Source organism: Molossus molossus, unplaced genomic scaffold (assembly GCF_014108415.1).
Source record: "Molossus molossus isolate mMolMol1 unplaced genomic scaffold, mMolMol1.p scaffold_m16_p_18, whole genome shotgun sequence".
NCBI classification, from domain to species: Eukaryota; Metazoa; Chordata; class Mammalia; order Chiroptera; family Molossidae; genus Molossus; species Molossus molossus.
Window position 1 is genome coordinate 60930458 of NW_023425353.1, and position 20727 is coordinate 60951184.

Consider the following 20727-nt stretch of genomic DNA (forward strand, 5'->3'; position numbering starts at 1 on the left):
TGTTGTTGCATGTGCATCAATCGTATATAATTCGTACTTTTAATTTTTCCAAGTAATATTTTATTGTATGAGTGTACCACCATTTGTTTACCCATATCCTTGCTTAAGGATGTCTTGGTCACTTCCAGTTTTTAGTGATTATAAATAAAATCGCCACAGATACTTGAGTATTGGAATGATGATCCTGAATTTCTAAATGTTGGCAAGCCTTAAAATATTGCTAGAGATTTAATGTTTGAATATAAGCTGGACATCCAGAAAGCATTGAGACAACCTTGGCAGTTATATAAGGTGAATTTTATTATCATTTTAGATTCATTTCATAAATAGAAGTATAATTTGTAGTGTAATTATATATTTCTTCCAGCAGTAGACCTTGAGCATTAAAATTTAAAAAAATTTTTAAATTTATTTTTATTTATTGATTGATTTTAGAGAGAGAAAGAGACATCAATTTGTTGTTTCACTTGTTTATGCATTCATTAGTTGATTCTTATATGTGCCACAACCTTGGCTTATTGGGATGATGCTGTAACTGAGCTACCTGGCCAGGGCCAAAAAATGTTATTTTAATTATAGTTGACATACAACATAATATTAATTTCAGTCATACAACACAGTGATTCAACATTTGTATATCTTAAGAAGTAATCACCACAATATAGTACCCATCTGTTACTGTACATAGTTATTACAATGTTATTGACTATATTCTTTATGCTGTACATTGCATTTCCTTGACTTATTTTATAACTGGAAGGTTGTACTTCTTAATCACCTTCCCCTTTTCCACCCACCCCTAGCAGTAGACTTTCACATTTTATTTATAACTAGAGGGTTTTTTGTTTGTTTGTTTTTGTTACTCCTCACCCAGGATATTTTTTCCATTGATTTTTAGAGAGCTTGGAAGGGAGAGAGGGAGAGAGAAACATCGAAGTGAGAGAGAGAGACATCAGTGGGCTGCCTCCCCTATGTGCCACCGACCAGGGACCGAACCTACAACCCAGGCATGCCCTTACCCAGAATCAACCCATGACCTTCTGATGCATTGGACAACCCTCCAACCAATTGAGCCACACCAGCGAGGGCTAAAATTGCTTTATTTTTAAATGAAGACATTTCCATATATATTTTTTTAAATATGTTTTTATTGATCTTTTTTTTTTAAGAGAGAGAGAGAGATAGAAACATCTATGTGAGAGAGAAACATCAATTGGCTGCCTCCCCCACGCCCCCCCCACCAGGGATTGAGCCCACAACCTGGGCATGTGCCCTGACCGGGAATTGAACCGGGACCTCTCAGTCCATGGAACAATGCTCGATCCACTGGGCAATATTTCCGTATCTTAAAGGCAGAATTTAGGAAAAGAATTACTGCATTATTTAGAATAGCAAAAATTGGAAACAAAAGTCCAGTTCTAGTTAAATAAATTATGATACATTGAAGAATACTATGCATCTAAAAAAAAAAATGATGACTCTACTGACAGGAAAATATCTGGGATAAAATTTACAGGAAAACAAGTTGCAGAGCAGTCTGAAGAGCATCATTCCAATGTTGTACATGAAAACTCTGATGGCTGTGTTTGTATAATTCAGAAGCATTTATCAGGCAACAGTGGTTAACTGTTAATGGAAGAATAAGAGAGAAAAAAAAATTGGATCACTCTTTACCGAATGTAATTCAAAGAAAGAAAGAAAATCAGCTCTTTGTGGGGAAAATTTGTACACAAGTAGACCATATTAAAGTAGGAGGGTAGTCTTCTAAATTTCATGTGTAAAATAATATATAACACATTCTTTTTACAGTGGGCAGACTGGCTCAGGGAAAACATTTACTATGATGGGTAAGTAAATTAAGAGATTAATTAGCATTTGCTGGCTTAATCTACTCCTTCTGTGATGACAGCACTTAGCACATTTTTTGGGATGGCATAATTTCTATGCAATATGTTGTCGACTTCATAAAAATTAGGGATATTCCCCAGTCTTCTGTCACATTGCAAGTTCCATTAAAGCAAAGTTTATGTTTGCAGCTCTGTTCCCAGCTCAATGCATAGCACAAAGTAGATGCTCAATAAACAGTCTTTGAATTGTGCTTAATGAATTTTTACATATTTATATACCTGGGTAACCACTACCCAGATCCAGATTCCTTGTCAGTAACTATCCCCATCCCATCCCATGAAATGTGTATTACTCTGACTTCTGTCGTCATTGGTTTTGCTTGTTTTTGAACTTTTACAGATGAAATTTTACTGTATGCACTCTTTTATGTCTGGCTTCTTTCTCTCAGCATCAAGTTTCAAGATTCCCTTATGTTGTTGCATGTTCTATTGCTGTCTGTTATTATGAGTTTACCACAATTTTTCATTCTACCGTTGGTAGATACTTGGATTTTTTCCATTTTGGACCATATGAATGATGGTGCTGTGAACATTTTTTGTTGTATCTTTTAAAGTCAATTCTGTTGGATGTGTATTTAGGAGTGGGGTTGTTGGATCACAATATGTGTATATTCAGCTTAGTAAATACTGTCAAGGGTTTTCCAAAATGATATATAGAAGTTACAGTTGCTCCACATCCCCTTGTCCACACTTGGTACTATCAGTTTTGAAGATTTTAGGCGTTCTGGAGTGTGTATAGTATTATTTCAGTGGGTGTGTATTTGCATTTCCCTGATGTCTTTTAACAACTGAGCACCTTTCATATGCTTATTGGACATTTGAATAGCTCTGTAAAATGCCCAATCATGCTTCTTTCTCATTTAAAATTAGCTTGTCATTTTCTTACTCATTTGTGGGGATTCTTTATAAAATAGATGTAGCCCTTTGTCTATGATATAGATTTCAGATTTTTCTCTAGGTTTTTCATTTGTCTCTTTTTTAAAATTTATTTTTGTTACAGATATTTCTCCTGTTTTTTATTTGTCTTTTGACTTAAGGTTTTTTCCTATGCTATAGTTTTTTTATTTTTATGTGTTCATATTTCAAGGTTTTTAAAATAGTTTCCGAATTGTGAGTTGTAGTAAGAAAGGTCTTCCCCCCTCTAAGGGTATAACAATAAACAATTGCATGCTTACAATATGCCAGGCACTATTCACGGCTCTGGTGATCTCCTGGAATACCAGGCAATGTCTGGGCTCTTGTGGAGCTTATATTCTCAGGAGGAATATACATTCATAAGCAAATAAATGTCCAGTAATTATGCCATAGGTATAAGTGCTATGAAGAGAAGGAAAAAGAGGGTGAAAAAGAGCAAGGGGGAGGAGGCAGCTGTTATGGTATACGGGTCTGAAAAGGCCTCTCAGGAGCTGATATTTAAATGGAATTACTGCCCAGCCAGTGTGGCTCAGTTGGTTGAGCATTGTTCAGGTTCAATTCTGGGTCGGCACATACCCGGGTTTTGGGCTCGATCCCCAGTGGGGGACGTGCAGGAGGCAGCTGATCCATGTTTCCCTCTTATCCATGTTTCTCTCTCTACCTCTCCCTTCCTCTCTTTCTAAAAAATCAATAAATGCATATTTTAAATGGAATTATGAAGTGGAATGAGTGTGACCCATGAAACTATCTGGAAGAAGAATCCTTCAGGCATTGGGACTGTGAAGCACAGGCCTCAGGTGGGAGCATGCTGAATGTGATTGAGGAACAGCAAGGGACCCATGGGCTAGAGGGGAGTTTTCCAGACTAAGGGGCTGGGGGGTGGGGAGGTTGGAGTTGTAGCCTGAGGCCAGGTCATATAGGACCTGGCAAGGATTTTGGATTTTATTATGAGTGTGATATGTAGTTATTGGAAGGTTGTTTTTTTATTTTTATAAATAACTTTTCTTTATTGATTTTAGAGAGGAAGGGAGAGAGATAAAGATATCGATAAGAGAGAACATCAATTGACCGCCTCATGAGTGCCCCCGACTGGGGATTGGGCCCACAACCTGGGCATGTGCCCTGACCTGGAATTGAAACAGTGACTTCTTGGTGCAGGGGTCGACACTCAACCACTGAACTACACCAGCCAGGCAGGTTTTGTTTTTTTTAAAGACCTACACGATCTGATATGTAATTAAAAGGATACTTTAGGCAGCTGAATAGAATAAAGACTACAGGAGGGACTAGAGTGGAAGCAAGATTAGGAGCTAAGGCAGTGGAGTAGGCAAGAGATGGTGGAGTTAAAAGAGTATGCTGACTATCTTTGTATGTTATTTAACAGGAAAATGTTATGAAGTTGTCTGCACATGCTAATATTTGTCCTCTGTTCATTTACTTGCATTTTTCTACCTCTGTAATATGTATTTACAAGTAATATTTAAACTATTCCAGGTGTAGCACACCAAGACGATAATATTTAAAAATTTTTCTGTAGATTTTTTCAATACACCAGCGTTTTGTTCGTTGCTTTGGTCTTTAAGGCATATTAAACCAATATCTATAGTAACTTCTAGATCTTTTTTAGCTACAGTTTTTCTGGTGTATATAGTTATAGCTTGAATTAGTATTCTGTAAAGTCCTGCTGTTTACATAGCCACTCCCATCTTCCTCTTTCCCCAATGCTAACAACATAGAGAGGAGTACTCGGCATTTTTCTGACTCCATGGAAATCTTGAACTATTCCTACAATTTCTTTCTTACCAGCATGGCTTTTACTGCCCAATTTAAAAAATACTAGCTAATGCTAATTTTTAGCAATAACTTTTGAAATAGTTACTACCATTATTATCCCCATTTTATAGTTAGGAACTCTGAGAGAATAAGTAATAGTCTGTGGCCACACAGCCAGTGTGTACAGGTCAGTCCATGAGACCAAATGTTACATTTAATAAGTACAATTGTTTGGTATTTCTGCTAATTTTGGTACCTGGCAGGGGGAGAAATTATAAGCTTGGTACTTAGATGGTTTTTTAAATGTATTAACTACTTTTTAATGTTGGTTACTGGTTATTGTGGGCCTTTCCTTTGGTTCCATTGATAGATAGGTTCTATTACTTAATCTCTCTCAGACCGAAATTTAACTTGTTTGGAAACTGGTTGTGTGATGTGTCGTGTTATTTCTGTGTAAATTGCCTTTCAGTCTTGTCATTTTGAAGGACTCCTGTAATATGAATAAAAATGAACAGCTATATACTTTTACATTTTTTTAGGACCATCTGAATCTGATAATTTTACTCATAACCTGAGAGGCGTAATCCCACGAAGTTTTGAATATTTATTTTCCTTAATTGATCGTGAAAAAGATAAGGTAAAACTTACTGTAAAATAAAGCAATTCTGTTTTGAGGAGTAAGCTGCTAATGATGAGACATGGAGGGGATTATACTGTACTATGTGGACAGGCTAGTGTGATATAAAAAAATTGTCACGTCTTTTTTTTTTTTTTATCTTCACCCGAGGGTATTTTTTTATTTATCTTCAGATAGAGTGTGTGTGTGGGGGGGGGAGTGAGCAAGTGAGCGAGCAACATCGATGTGAGAGAGACACATTCATTGGTTGCCTCTTGCAAGACCCCGACCAGGGCCAGAGACTAAACTGCAACCAAGGTACATGCCCTTGACCAGAATCCAACCCACGACTCTAGTCCACGGGCTGATGCTCTAACCGCTGAGACAAACTGGCCAGGGCAAAACTCTCTGTTCTTCAGATAAAGATTCTGAGTTTTTTTATTTTCTAAAGTTTTTAGTTTATAAAACATGTATAACCCATGGACCCAGATTGCTGTTTGGAAAGAAGGAAGAATGTGTGCTGCTTGGGCTTTCAGATTTTGCAAGGGACAGTAAAGAAAATTAGAAGTGAGGAAAACAGAAGTTCACTAAGCTCCGTCACCTCCCTGTATCTAGGCTCACGGTTGCCTGCAGGTGTTCCTAGATCCTCATGACGTCCAGCAGTCATGGGCCTTCCGGTACCTCTGTGCAGCACGTGCTACCATTTGACTGTGATCTTGTTCACATGAGGTGTGGCTACATCATTCTGGGAATGTGGGCTTCCCTCTTCCACTGGCTCCTGGGTTGGGCCATTCTCACGATTCTGTTCTTTGGCTTGGTGATTTCCAGGCTTAATAGCTGTTAACTTTTCTATATTTTAAGGAGCCTGATATGTAACATTGGCTTACTATTTATTTCTAAGTGGAAACTGTCCCTAACCACTGCTGTTAGAAATGTACATTGTGTGCCATCAACATGTGTAGTTCCATGCATTTCTGTGGTTGAAAGTTCTATAGAGAGACTTTTAAAATAAGTTATTTTTGATCTTTTAAAGTATATAACACTTGCTTCAAGTAAAACTTGATGAGGAAGTTCAGTGTGTAAGACAGATAAAAATGAAATTGCCCAACTGGACTGCTCAATTCCCATCTCCCTGTGCTGGTTCTCAGCACGTCTGGAAACTACAGGCCTCCTGGGACCACAGTGATGCTGCTTTAAATTGTAGGAATATGTGGAAACTAGTTACCTAGACTTTTTTAACTGACTCTTAGGTATCTTTTATGGTGTAAAGGATAAAATTGTAGAAAATTTACACTTATGAAGCAAGTGAAAGATAAGTGCTCATGAAAGAAGGGGATGAGTGCATGAAAATAATATATCTAAACCAGGCTTCTCTTACAGGCTGGAGCTGGAAAGAGCTTTCTTTGTAAGTGTTCCTTTATTGAAATCTACAACGAGCAGATCTATGACCTCCTGGACTCTGCATCAGCTGGACTGTACTTAAGGGAGCACATCAAGAAGGGAGTCTTTGTTGTCGGTGCAGTGGAGCAGGTGGTGACCACAGCGGCTGGTGCCTATCAGGTATCTGGTCTTGAATGTTTTGATCCTTAGACACCGTAGCATGCTGTGCAATGCACCTTGATCTCAACAAAAGCAAGAATTGAGCTACTAAAAATATTATGTAAAGACATAACACAGAATGTTCATGAGAAGAAAAGAAGAATATGATAGTGATTTATAGATCTCCCTTTAGTTAAAAATAGAACTTTGTGCCTCTTAATTTTGCACTACTTTGTTGTTATTCATTCCAGTTAGGCACTTCCAAAACCATTCTGGATGACAGACACAGAAGGACATTTTGTAGTGTCCACATTTCTTTAGTGGTTCCTCCTGGGAGCTGCTCCTTTGAGGTGCAGCTGAGATCTCTACACTCAATTGTACATCTTATAACCTTGCTCCTCAACATATAGTTCTCAAATTGTATCCCCTGGGAGCTTGTTACAAATGTAGAATCTAGAGCCCTACTTCACACCTACTAAATCAGAATCAGTTTTAACAAGATCCCCAAGTGATTAGTATGCGTATTACAGATTGAGATGTTCTGGAGTAGGACCCATAATCCCATTTTACAAATAGGAGACTGAACTTTGAGAAAGTTTAACTGGCTCCAGGCCACACAGTGAATAGTAGAACCAAGGGTTGACCTCATGTTCATTTGATTCCAAAGCCTGCAGACTGAACCTGTACGTGTCCTGCTTGCCATAGGTGACGGTGAGGAAGAACAAATACTTGGTGGAACGAAAGAGCTGACAAAACTGGGGGTGCGAAGGTCATTTTGAAGTTCATCTTGTCTAGCTTTCTCATTTTTTAGGAAAAGGAAGGGTTTAGAGAGATTTTGTGATTTACATTAAGTTAACACAAATAGAGAATGGCCAAACCAGTTCTAGATCCTGTGCCTTCTGATTCCCTGTTTTCTTTCCATAACACAGAGAGGGGATAAAACGAAGGGAAAAGAAAACACCTTGAGTATATTCCTTGATGGACCAGTGTTTTCTCTCTCTGCTTTTTATAGTTTTCTAACTGACGTTAGTAGCCGCTGTGACCACTTGGAAGCTGCGATGATCTGTTTTCCTGTTGCCTAGGTGTTGTCTGGGGGGTGGCGAAACAGGCGTGTGGCATCGACATCTATGAACAGAGAGTCCTCAAGGTCTCATGCAGTCTTTACAATCACAGTAGAGTCAATGGAGAAAAGCAGTGAAACTGTGAATATACGAACCTCCCTACTCAATCTGGTGGATTTAGCAGGATCTGAAAGGCAAAAAGACACCCATACAGAAGGGATGAGGCTAAAGGTAAGAATGGAATTATGGTCTTCAGTTGAACTTGTGTGTGAATTCTTACAGAAATCAATACCGAGCTAAGTGTTGTGAGGGCTACAAAGGAATAAGTTGTAAAGACGTGGAAATTTTTTTTGTGGGTTAGGGACAGTAAACCTGACCAGGACAAGTCTGTCAGTAGCAGGAGTATTTGAATTCACGCTAGAAGAGATGGTACAGTGCTTGTGGCAGCAGAGGTCAGATGGAGCAGGGTGTGGCATAGACTGCTGGGGGAAGTGTGGGAAAGAAGAAGCTCATGAGTTGTGTTCTTAAAGGGGCCATGATTTGAACAGGGAGAAAGGAAGAGGGACACATGCCCCACAGGGGGACATCTTAAGGGTCATTGTGGGCGCAAAGCGAGTTTGGCATTTCAGCATCGACCAGTGGATGGGTTAGGGTTGGAAGTGCTAGCCGGCCTAGATCATTAAGTGTGCTCTCAGCTCTCCGAACACTGAGAAGCAAAAGTTTTGAGTGACTTCATGCAGTAAGTCTGCTGTGTAAGACTTAGCCATCTGGCCTAACACTGCCAAGTTCACTAGGAAGCCTAAAGAGAAAGAGCAGCCAGCTTTGTTGTTTTATACTTCAGGGTGAGGGTTTAGGACCTAGGCTTAGGCCAGGGTATTAACAATGGAGTCAGAGGTTCTCTCATAAATATTGCCAGTGTGTATGTATGTATTGTCGATATAAGATATGTGGATTCTGTAGGATATATGAGGGCTGAGGGTGAATAGTCAGAAGTCGTGGAGGAGAGTCTACTTTTTGCATTAAGAGCAAGGATTTGAAGCTCCTGAGCTCTCAAGCGGTTTCAGGCAATCTCAGGCTCGTGTTTCTATTGAAAGATGAAGCGAAGAAAAATAGCATATGTTTATTGTAGGATATATGCCTGGCTGGTTCTAAAGGCTTTATATATATTAACTCAACCTTTCCAACAACTCTGGGAAGTAGGCACTATAATTGTTTCTACTTTATTTTTTTAACTTTTTTTTTAAATTTTAGAGAGAGAGGAAGGGAGAGGGAGAAAGAAAGAAACATCGAGAGAGAACATCAATTGGGCTCCTGCATGCCCCCCACTGGAGATCCGACCCACAACCTGGGCATGTGCCCTGACTGGGAATTGAACCGGCGGCCTTTTGTTGCATGGGTCGATGCTCAACCACTGAGCCACACCAGCCGGGCATAATCGTTTCTGTTTTAAGAAAACTGAAGTAAATTTTCCTGAGGCACACTGCTAAGAGTCGAGCTGAGATTCAAACACCAGCGTGTCATCCAGCCCACGGACAGTGCTCTCATCCTCTCTGGGTCCCTGAGCGGCAGCTCTGAACTTGGTGCCTCTTGCCCTATCATTTCCCTTCGTTCTCTTTTTCCCTGTGCTCCCACCACTGCAGACCTGGTTGTTGGAATTAGCTGCCTACAGTAAAAACCCAGCGTAACATATTTATCCTAAACCTTTCTTTTCTCCCCAAACCACTGTTTAAAGGGATTTTCTTATGTGTTAGAGAGTGAGAGTGAATATTTTCTTGTAATAAGGCCATCAGTGACTTTGTGGGACAGGGGTGGGTAATGAGTTACCACATCCTCATGATGTAGCATGCATTTTAACATAAAAGCATTGAAAATCGTGCCCATTAATTCACTCCTGCAACTTTTCTCTGTTCTTTTCTAGTTTTTATCCCTACCAAGTGGTCAATTTAAAACTATTGCAGAGATGAGATGGCATTGATTTTTTTCCTACATGATTTTTGTGTTTGTGTTTGAATACTAAAATTGCCATGTGTGTCAAATAGCAAAATGTTGGGGGATAGTTGAGGACATCTTTTTGCTGAAAACTTAAGTTATCCTTAACTATTATGTTCCCGACTTGCTTTTCCATTCAAAATTGTCACCTTGCTAGGTATATTTTAATTTGAAACACTGAAAAGAAATTAGTGCACCTAAACTTTTTTCCTTTTCCCTGATGCCTTAGGAAGCAGGTAACATAAACCGGTCCTTGAGCTGCTTGGGCCAAGTGATCACTGCCCTTGTCGATGTGGGTAATGGAAAACAGAGACATGTTTGCTACAGAGACTCCAAGCTTACCTTCTTACTCCGGGTAAGTACATCATTGGGTTCCTGGGCCCTTCTTTTGTTATGCTCATTGTGGCTAATAGTTGGGTAATTTCTCAGCCTTGGTGGTAAGAGTGTACATTTTCTTTCCTTAAAAATATTTTGTGGTTTCTTCCCTGAAAATGTGTACTTTCATATAATTAATCAGGATTCCCTTGGAGGTAATGCCAGAACAGCCATAGTCGCAAACGTTCATCCCGGATCCAGGTGTTTTGGGGAAACCCTATCAACACTGAATTTTGCTCAAAGAGCCAAGCTGATTAAAAATAAGGTAAAATACTGAGTACAATGAGGTACATTAGAAAAATACTTAAGTTTGCAGTATCTCACCTTTGTGATTGCCCTAATATTAACAGTAGCTTTTGTTTATTTCACTGTGAAAGCTTAACTCTAAGCAAGATTTCTTCTATTTCATCTTTTCCAGCTTTCTGTATCACTTATATAATTTGAGACCTAGATTAGGTCTTATGGTTGTTATTGTTTGCTTTGTTTTTTTTCTTTTATTTATAATTATAATTTTTTTTATCCTCACCCGAGGACATTTTTGCATTTATCTTCAGATAGAGCTGGAGGGAGAGAGGGGGAAAGAGAGAGGGAGAAACATTGATGTGAGAGAGACACATCGAGTGGCTGCCACCCACATGACCTCAACTGGGGATGGGGACAAACTGCAACCTAGGTACGTGCCCTTAGGGATAACTGAACCTGGACTCTCTAGTCTGCAGGCTCTAACTGCTGAGCCAAACCAGCCAGGGTGCTTCGTTTTTTTCTCAATGGAAGGCAAAGTTTTTCTTTTTTTTTTTTAATTATTTATTTTTTTTAATACAGATGTTTCTCCTTTTTCCCCCTAGACACCCTCCTCCCCATCCTGCCTCCCCCACTCCACCCCCCAGCATTTTGTCTATGTCCATTGGTTATGCATACATGCATATGAGTTCTTTGGTTCATCTAACCCCCCCAACCCCCCTCCTCTGAGGTTTGTCAGTCTGAACCATGCTCCTTTCCATGTCTCTGGTTTTATTTCATTCATCAGCCTACCTTGTTCATTATGTTCCCCAAATAAGTGAGATCATGTGGTATTTGTCTTTCTCTGTTGGCTTATTTTGCTTAGCATAATACTCTCGAGGCCCTCCATGTCGTCTCAAAGGATAAGAGATCTTTCTTTCTGATAGCTGCATACTATTCTATTGTGTATATGTACCACTGCTTTTTTTTTTTCATTTTTTGCTCAGATAGAGTGGGAGAGAGAGAGAGAGAGAGAGAAACATTGACGTGAAAGGGACACATCGAGTGGTTGCCTCCTGCACGACCCAACCAGGGCCGGGGACAAACTGCAACCGAGGTATGTGCCCTTAGCGGGAACCGAACCCGGGTCTCTCTGGACCAAGGCCGACGCTCTAACCACTGAGCCAAACCGGCCAGGGCATACCACAGCTTTTTTATCCACTCATCTATTGATGGACATTTGGGCTGTTTCCAGATCTTAGCGATTGTAAATAGTACTGCTATGAACATAGAGGTACATATATTCTTCCTGATTGGTGTTTCAGGCTTCTTAGGATATAGTCCTAGAAGTGGGATCACTGGGTCAAATGGCAGTTCAATTCTTAATTTTTTGAGGAAACACCATACTGTTTTCTATAGTGGCTGCACCAGTCTGCATTCCCACCAGCAGTGTACTAGAGTCCCCTTTTCTCCACACCCTCGCCAACACTTGTTGTTTCATCAAGTTTGTTGATGGCAGCCATTCTGGCAGGTGTGAGGTGATACCTCATAGTTGTTTTAATTTGCATCTCTCTGATGGTTAGTGACATTGAGCATTTCATCATATGTCTCTTGGCCATTTGTATGTCCTTTTTGGAGAGATGTCTATTTAGGTCGTCTGCCCATTTTTTAATTGGGTTCTTTGTCTTCCTTTTGTTGAGTTGTATGAGCATTCTATGTATTTTGGAAATTAACCCCTTATCTGATGTATTGTTGGCAATTGTGGTCTCACATATAGTGGGTTCCCTTTCTGTTTTGATGGTTGTTTCTTTTGCTGTGCAGAAGCTTTTTAATTTGATGTAGTCCCATGTGTTCATTTTTTCCTTTGTTTCTGTTGCCTTTGGTGATGTATCAGTGAAAATTCTGCTGCATATGATGTCTGAAATTTTGTTGCCTACAAGGGGAGGCAAAGTTTTTTCTTTGTAATTGGTTCGGAGACTGAATTTATATACCTAAACCATGCTGGCAGAGCTGTGTGTGGAGGTGGGTGGGTGGTGGTAGGGATTCACCCTGAAAATAATTTGATGATCTTGACAAACCTTGTCTTTCCCTTTGCCTATTACTACAAGGATTCTCCATTTATATACAAGAGGTTTCTTCATATTCATGTATACCAGTGGTCAGAAACTTATCTTGTAAAGGACCAGATGGTAAACATTTTAGTCTTCTTGGACTGTGTGGTCTCTGTCCCAACTACTCGATTCTGCCTTTGTAGACAGAAAGCAGCCATAGACTGTTCAGCACAAGGACATGGCTGTGTTCCAGTACAGCTTTCCAAGTCAGGCAGCAGACTCTGTGTGGCCCAAACAAGGAGCACTTTGCCAACTCCTGGTGCAGACAAAGATGTCCCCCACTTGTTTGGGGAGATTGGAGGCCCATTTGGTCCCAAACTAAAGAATCATAATGCTCTAACTTGGTAGATGAATGTCTTCTGTCTTTCAAGGGAGAAACTGATTGTTCTTACCCCCAAAGTAGACTCCCTAATAATCTTATCATGGTAAGAGTGCAGGGGTCCATGTTACCTCTTCTGGGTAAGTCAGAGGAGTGTAGGCTTATTCATTCATTTTATTGGATTATGACCCTCTTGCTTATTTGTAATATGAGAAGAAAAAATCATTAGAGAGCTTCCTGACCTTATCTCTTGGGACTTATTAGAAGTTTTTAGAGAGTAGACAAATGCAGGGGTAATTAGAATTATGAGGTCACTGATGTGACAGTGATGTCAGAATGTACAGAAGTGCCTTGTAATGAGCTGGCCTTAAGAATCAGAAGCAACTAAGAATGGCTTCTTGACACATGAAACAACAAACCTAGGAGCCTTACACTAAGTCCCTGTCAATGGTAAGTCCCGGCTGCGGCGGAATGGCTAGGGTATTTGGGACGAGTTTAAGGGTGAACTAGTTAGATGTTGCCCAGTGTGTAGACCTGGCTTAAGACAGGAATGTGGGACCCTGGGGCTTTCCCTCACTAGAGAATTGGGTATCTTACAACTGGGTCCCTTTTATCTGGGTGGTATTCAGCTGTTGGCTCTTATTATCACCCTAGTTTTGTGGGCTTTTTTGAACTTTTTAGACGTCTCAAATAAGATATTTCTTTCAGAAAATGTCTTAAAGAGACATTTCTTTGAAAGAACATTGATGTGGCAGTAAAACAGAAATGGAGCTGTCACACTGACCCTCACGAGGTGCTCTCAGGAAGGACAGGGCTGGACTCCTATGGAGGGGTGGTTGCTGCCATGCTGATGGAGCTCAGGCCAGACTGCAGTCCATCATACCCTCTAGCAGTCCAAGACAGAGGGAAGGTCACACTCATCGAGGGGTTTACTCTTCTCCATGGGAGCAGGGCTGTCTGTCTCAGGTCTCAGGAAGAAGGCATTGTGAGATGAACGTACCCAGATCCCAGGGTGACCCAGCCCAAGAGGGTCCAGGGTTAGTCAGCAGAGCAGAGACCAAAGGAGGAGCAGAAGAGAGGAGTGGTGAGGCATTGCAGAGTCTCTGGCATTAGGTCTGAGCACAGGGAGAGGAACTTCCTCCCCTCTATAGCACTGGTCTCGTCTCGGTGGCCTTTCAACTTGTTTGTGAGACAGTCACTCTGAATCACACAAACACAAACACAAGACTATACCTCTCACAAAACGTTCTTTTATTTTTATTTTTTCACAAAACATTCTTTTATTTATTGACTTTAGAGGGAGGAAGAGAAACATTGATTTGATGTTCCACTTATTTATGCATTCATTGGTTGATTCTTGTATGTGCCATAACTGGGTATTGAACCCATACCCTTGGTGTACCGGGATGACGCTCTAACCAACTGAGCTACCTGGCCAGGGCCACAAAGTGTTCTTTTAATGCTTCTTAAAAATTTCTTGAACAGGCAGTGGTAAATGAAGACACCCAAGGCAACGTGAGCCAGCTCCAAGCTGAGGTGAAGAGGCTCAAAGAGCAGCTGGCCCAACTTTCTGCAGGGCACACTCTGCCAGAGCGCTTTCTGACCAGAGGTAAGAGATGGGCCCAGTGTTCTTTTTTGTTCCTTTTTTTTTGTTGTTAATCCTCACCTGAGGATACTTTTTCCATCGATTTGTAGAGAGATTGGAAGGAAGGGAGGGAGGGAGGGAGGGAAACAGAGAGAGAGAGAGAGAAACACTGATGTGAGAGAGACACATTGATCAGTCACCTCTCACATGACCCCAACCAGGGCCAGGGATTGAACCTGCAGCCCAGGTATGTGCCCTTGCCTGGGAATTGAACCGAAACCCTTCAGTCCAAGGGTTGACGCTCTAACCAGCCAGGGCCAGCACTGTGTTCTTCATCCTGAGGAAGACCATGTGCAGATATTAGTACTCAAACATAATGAGGCTACCTCAATTTTTCCACAAGCATCTGTTTCTGTTTATGTCACCTACTAAGAATGTGGTACTTTGTCTGTAACCAGATACAGATTCCATAGGTATTGAGTTCTGTGAGATATGTTGGAAGTGGGAGTCGAAATAATTTTGAATAATAAAAGTGCTAAAAAGACATACTAATAAATTTCATTTTGACCCACTTGTAAGATTTGGTTATGTCATATGTAATCTGTACATGTTTATTAAATAGGACAAAGAGGTTTTTCTTCAAAGACTAGCTAATATGTGGTGTGGAATGGGTTAATTCAAAATTGGTGATCTGTTGATAGTTTGATTGTTTTAGATGAATTAGAAACAGTCAGTCAAAGGCTTTTTTAGCTCACCTCTTGGTCTTCAAATTTGAGAGAGAAACATTTTTTCCCTTTTCTTGCTGGATCAATTACAGACAAAGATGCGACTGATTACATGAAGTATTTCCAAGAGGCAATGTTATTCTTTAAGAAGTCTGAACAGGAAAAGAAGGTAGGAAGCTGAATTAGTATAAAGGGGATGCAAGACTTTATACTATGTGATCAGTGCCTTTATGAGTGGAGTAAATGGCACCAGTAAATAAAACAAAGGAAGGCTGCGAAAAATCTAATTTTGTCTTTGAGATTAAGTGGGCAGTTAGTGTTTGTTGCTTGGTTTGTGAAATTTTAGGGAAGGTGATTTATTTTTCATGTTTAACCAAATCATAAATTTCTCAAGTCTCTGGTAGAAAAAGTTACCCAGTTAGAAGACCTCACCCTCAAAAAAGAGAGATTTATTCAGTCTAATAAAATGATTGTGAAATTCCGAGAGGATCAAATAATGCGCCTGGAGAAACTCCACAAGGAGTCACGGGGAAGTTTTCTGCCTGAGGAGCAGGATCGGTTGCTGTCGGAATTAAGGGACGAGATTCAGACTCTGCGAGAACAAGTGCGTACATGACATTTACGGTCTTTCTAAATGTACAGGAATTCCAGGGCAAATAGAAATTTGACCAAATTCTTGTAATACAATGGAAGGTGTTTTAAATGAATTAAACTCATAGTATGATTGCATAATCACTGACCCCCTTCCCCCTCATTTTCCAAAATAATAAAACCTGAAGGGAAAAGCATTCCACCCCCGGCCAAGTCAGAACCACAGCAGTGAGCACTGTGGCTACCTGGATCAGTAGTCTTTTTGCATTTCAACCCTTTAAAGTTTCTTGTTTTGTTGTTGGTTCCTTTCGCCTGGGAAGGGTGGATAGTTAATACAGGCACATCATTAAAAAACAGATAATTGGTTATCAGCTTTGTGTATCTTTCCAGAGGTTTTATACATATTCAAACTAATATGGATATCTTTACTTTTTTTCTTTTTGAACAAAAGGCAGCTCACCATATACTCTTTTCTGCACCTTGCCCTTTTCACATAGTGTATCTTGGAGGGCACTCATTCTCGTCAGTAGTGTCATTATTTGCTTTGTGTAATTAATATAAGCAGTCTCCTTTGCATGAAGAGTCTGCTGCGACGTGCGCCCCTATGCCTATCTCTTAGGTGCCTGGGTAAAAGTTTCAAGGGTTGACCCAGACATAGAACACGGAGTTGTAGGACATGCACCTGCGCAGTCTGTGATCACAAGTGCTTTACTTTCCATGGTGGTCCCAGCAGGCTACCACCAGCAGTGCATGCAGTGCTCATAAGGTTTTCTAACAGCTTTCCAGAAAAGACTTGTTCATTAAAGACATGCTTGTACATATTTAAGTCTGTATCCTTCTGTGTCACACAGATAGAACACCACCCTAGGGTTGCCAAGTATGCTATGGAAAATCACTCCCTCAGAGAGGAGAACAGAAGACTGAGATTATTAGAGCCTGTGAAAAGAGCCCAAGAGATGGATGCGAAGGCCATTGCAAAGCTAGAGAAAACTTTCCTCGAAGTATCTGGCACAGAGCAAAATGACAAAAGTAAGAAGTGATTGTTGTATACATGTCTTATAGGACAGGGGACTGTTTGTGTTTTTGTTATTTTTGTTTTTATCCTCACCCGAGGACATTTTTCCATTTTTTGTTCAGATAGAGCGGGAGCGAGAGAGAGGAAGAGAGAGAGAGAGAGAAACATCGATGTGAAGGGACACATTGAGTGGCTGCCACCCGCACGACCAACCAGGGCCGGGGACAAACTACAACCGAGGAACGTGTCCTTAGCAGGAACCGAACCCGGGTCTCTCTGTACCGCAGGCCGACGCTCCAACCACTGAGCCAAACTGGCCAGGGTGGGTAGGGGACTGTTTTTAAGGGCATTTATGTTGCCTTGCATTGAGGGTCTTCATGTTAGTCTCTAGACCTGGTGTGCTAATTTCTTATATACATGCATAGAAATTCTGTGTTATGAAAAGTCATTTTCTATACTTGTGTCAAAAATCACAGAGTAGTAAATTATGTAGGCTAGTAGATATAGCAAGGAAATACCTATTATATATCTTAGTTTTTGTTTTGTTTTATTGAGTGATTAGAGAGGGGGGGGAAGGGAGAGAAACATCGATTTGTCATCCCACTTATTGATGCTTTCATTGGTTGATTCTTGCATTTGCCCTGACTGGGGATCGAACCTGAAACCTTGGCCTATGGGGACGATGCTCTATAAAAACTGAGCTACCCAACCAGGGCAAGAGGTATCTCTGTTTTGTCAATAGAAGATTGATTAGATAGTTTTAAGTATTTGAAATGAAAAATGCTTAACTGAGCCCAGCATGAGTGAATGTAGAATTGAAATGTTCACTCACCTGATTACAGTCTGTGTAGTGAGAGATGCCAGCATGATTGGAGTTGTCCACCCAGAACAGTGTTTGGTTCTGGTGTCATGGTTGCTGGCCATGCTTGCTAGTGCACACTCTTATTTATACACCACTTCCATAAGTTTACTTTTACTTTTCTGAAAGTGGTTAGTTAGCACTGAATCCTACTTACAGGATTGGCAGCTGTTGGTATTCATGCTCTGGAGTTTGGTAGGAAAGTCTGTGGTTGCTCCATTTTTAGAGTGAATATTTTCATGATCTTTTATCATACCCTGTTTCAGACTTTGTTTCTGTTAAGTTAAAATTGAGAAAGTTTTGATCTTTTTATTCTGTACTAAAAAAGAAGCCTATTTGTCTGCTTGTTTAAAAAAAATTTTTTTTTCCAAGCCTTCTTCCATTCTGTTTATGACTTAATAAAATTCTCAGTATTTGGGTTATGGAGAGACTAAGATTTTAGATGCAAAGTTAAAATCACTTTTTTTGTATTATTTCAATTACTTTTCCCTACAATGCTCTGTAGTTTGTTGGCCATTTTGACCTCAGTCATGCCTTGACTTACTACCCTTGAAAGATAATAATTGTAGTTTGTGGATCACACCATCTTCAAAACAGACATCACTCTTTAGACAACTGTTACTTATTTCCTCACTGAAACTCAGTGGGACCCTCTTCAGCATATTCAGTCTTCTAAGTGACCCCTGAAAAATTACTCTTGTCTACCTGGTAGGTGATATCAAGTACTTTCAACCTGCTGCCTTTGCTATTTGTTTCCTTTCCTAAAATTCATTGACTGTTAGCATTAGATGCTAGTACTAATTCCTGCCAGACTCACCTGCCAGTGTTTCTCCCTCTAGCATTATGCATGTTGTACTTCAGTCATTGCTGGCTCTGCTCCTAAGCTGTTGTCTTAAACCTGCCCCCATCCCATCCTGTGGCTTCTCAGCTTCTCAAAAACAACTAATATTCTTTGCCACACTGTGTTGTATCTTAGGGTTCCTGTTTAGTTATAGCCTCTTGCATTTCAGGGTCCACTTTCCAACCCATTTCTCATGTTTTCCTCCTTGTGCTTCAAAATGGATAATTGGCAAAGAAGTTAGAAAATGTATTCTATTATTTTTTCTTTCAAAGACCAAGTTGTTTCCTTATTATCAGGTCAGCAAGGATTCTTGCCTAAAGTTGCAAAAGAGCCATGTTCATTAGCAAACACTGAGAAGCTTAAAGCACAACTCCTGCAAATTCAGTCTGAGCTGAATAATTCAAAGCAAGAGTATGAAGAATTCAAAGAACTAACTAGGTAAAGTATGAGTACACATTCATTCATGCCTATTTTTATATCTTTTTTAAAAATCCTCACATGAGTGTATTTTCCCATTTATATTCAGATACAGTAGGGAGGGGAGAGAGATCAGTGTGATCAATGTGAGAGAGACACATCAACTGGTTGCCTCCCACACTACCCCGACCAGGGCTGGGAATTGAACCACAATTGAGGTACATTCCCTTGACCAGAATCAAACCCTTGACTCTCTGGTCCTCAGGCTGATGCTCAAACCGCTGAGCCAAACCAACCGGGGTTATTTTCATATCTTAGTGTTGATTTGTTGTAGGGTTTGGCATCGACCATTTCATTGAGCATTTTGCTTCAAATATTAATTTTCATACAGTAACTAACTTGTTTTGAAATGAGGGGAAACTAGCTTGCTTCTAGTTTTGTTTTTACTCATTTTAAAAAAAATTTTTTAACCTGTGTCTGTGTATTTATATTTATATTCTTCACATATACAGTTGACCCTTGAACAATAGTGGTTTGAACTGCATGGGTCCAGTTGTACATGAAATTTTTACTCATTGTTTTTAAATTGAGGTATAATTGAAACAAACGTCTAGCTCTTAAATAATATATTTAATAAACTAGATAATATGAATATTTTAATGTTGAGATGAGTGTCTATTGAACTTACGTAATAAATTATTTATCTGGCCACCACATTTAAATCACTGTTGTTATGAATTAAATCTAGATATTTTTCTTACTTGATTTTCTTTGTGTAAAAAAACAAAAAAAAACAAAGGAACATCACATTCATGTTATAACTGAGATTAATCCTGTTCTAAAATATAAAGAAATTTTTAAAAAACAACATATCACATTGGAACCATCATGTACTGTTTGGGCTTTTTTAAAAAAATAGATTTTCCTCTTTTATTTATTTATTTTAAAGATTTTTTTTAAATTGATTTTTAGAGAGAGTGGAAAGGAGAGAGAAACATCTATGTGAAAGTGAAACATCGATCTGTTGCCTCCTACATGCCCCCTACTGGGGATTGAACCTGTAACCCTGACATGTGCCCTGACCTGGAATCGACCAGGTGACTATTCGTTGCACAGGATGACACCCAACCAACGGAGCCACTCCGGCAGGGATGTTTGGGCTTTTGAATTGGAGCTCTGCCATTTACTAGTTGAACAACTTAAACAGTCATCCGTCTCTGAGCTGTATTTTACCCCAATTGGCAAATGAGGGTAATAATCTAAGAATATCTCTGACTTAAAGAGATAATGGTAAAGTCATGTGAGAGTAAACTATAAAATACTCTACAAATGTATGACATTATTGCCTAAAATACTCAATTTTATAATATCTATTAGGAAAAGACAGCTAGAATTAGAATCAGAACTTCAGTCTTTGCAAAAAGCTAACCTTAATCTTGAAAACCTTTTGGAAGCAACAAAAGCCTGCAAGCGGCAAGAAGTTTCTCAGCTGAATAAACTTCATGCTGAAACATTGAAGGTAGGTAATCTGAAGCAATACTTCAGTCTTCAGTCACTGCTATGCCATTTTTGTTGTTGTATGTTTGTTTTTGCATCTGCAATATATTATATGGATGTATCATGGTTTATTTAACCTGGAAAATACTGTCTTTTCTTATAAAGGTAGAATTTTTTCTTTTTAAAAAGGTAGCCTTTAAAATCTGTGTAGGAGATTACTTTAAAATACTTGCAGAATATTGCCAAATGTTTTTTCATTTGTGTCAGTAGCCCCTTAGCACAGTGGACTTCCGGAGCTTGAAGCACTGACATTCCAGTCCTGCTGCTTCCATTCAAGCTGAGCAGGCAGGAAGAAGGGGATTAAAAGTTTTGC

At 39.7% G+C, this 20727-nt stretch overlaps 1 protein-coding gene across 5 annotated transcripts in view; it reads left to right on the plus strand.

Moving 5' to 3' along the window:
* The window catches only part of KIF15 (kinesin family member 15), a 55558-nt gene that overhangs the window by 8851 nt on the left and 25980 nt on the right, over positions 1-20727 (plus strand). For 4 of the 5 annotated variants that reach the window (XM_036266546.1, XM_036266549.1, XM_036266547.1 and 1 more), the window contains exons 5-16: positions 1810-1847; positions 5135-5232; positions 6592-6771; positions 7833-8042; positions 10030-10155; positions 10318-10440; positions 14310-14433; positions 15227-15303; positions 15529-15738; positions 16577-16754; positions 18737-18878; positions 20235-20376. In XM_036266546.1, the coding sequence (XP_036122439.1) occupies positions 1810-1847; positions 5135-5232; positions 6592-6771; positions 7833-8042; positions 10030-10155; positions 10318-10440; positions 14310-14433; positions 15227-15303; positions 15529-15738; positions 16577-16754; positions 18737-18878; positions 20235-20376 (1648 nt within the window). Of the gene's footprint in view, positions 1-1809; positions 1848-5134; positions 5233-5842; positions 5941-6591; positions 6772-7832; positions 8043-10029; positions 10156-10317; positions 10441-14309; positions 14434-15226; positions 15304-15528; positions 15739-16576; positions 16755-18736; positions 18879-20234; positions 20377-20727 lie in introns of those variants that run through there. The other variant, XM_036266550.1, reaches the window with a different exon arrangement.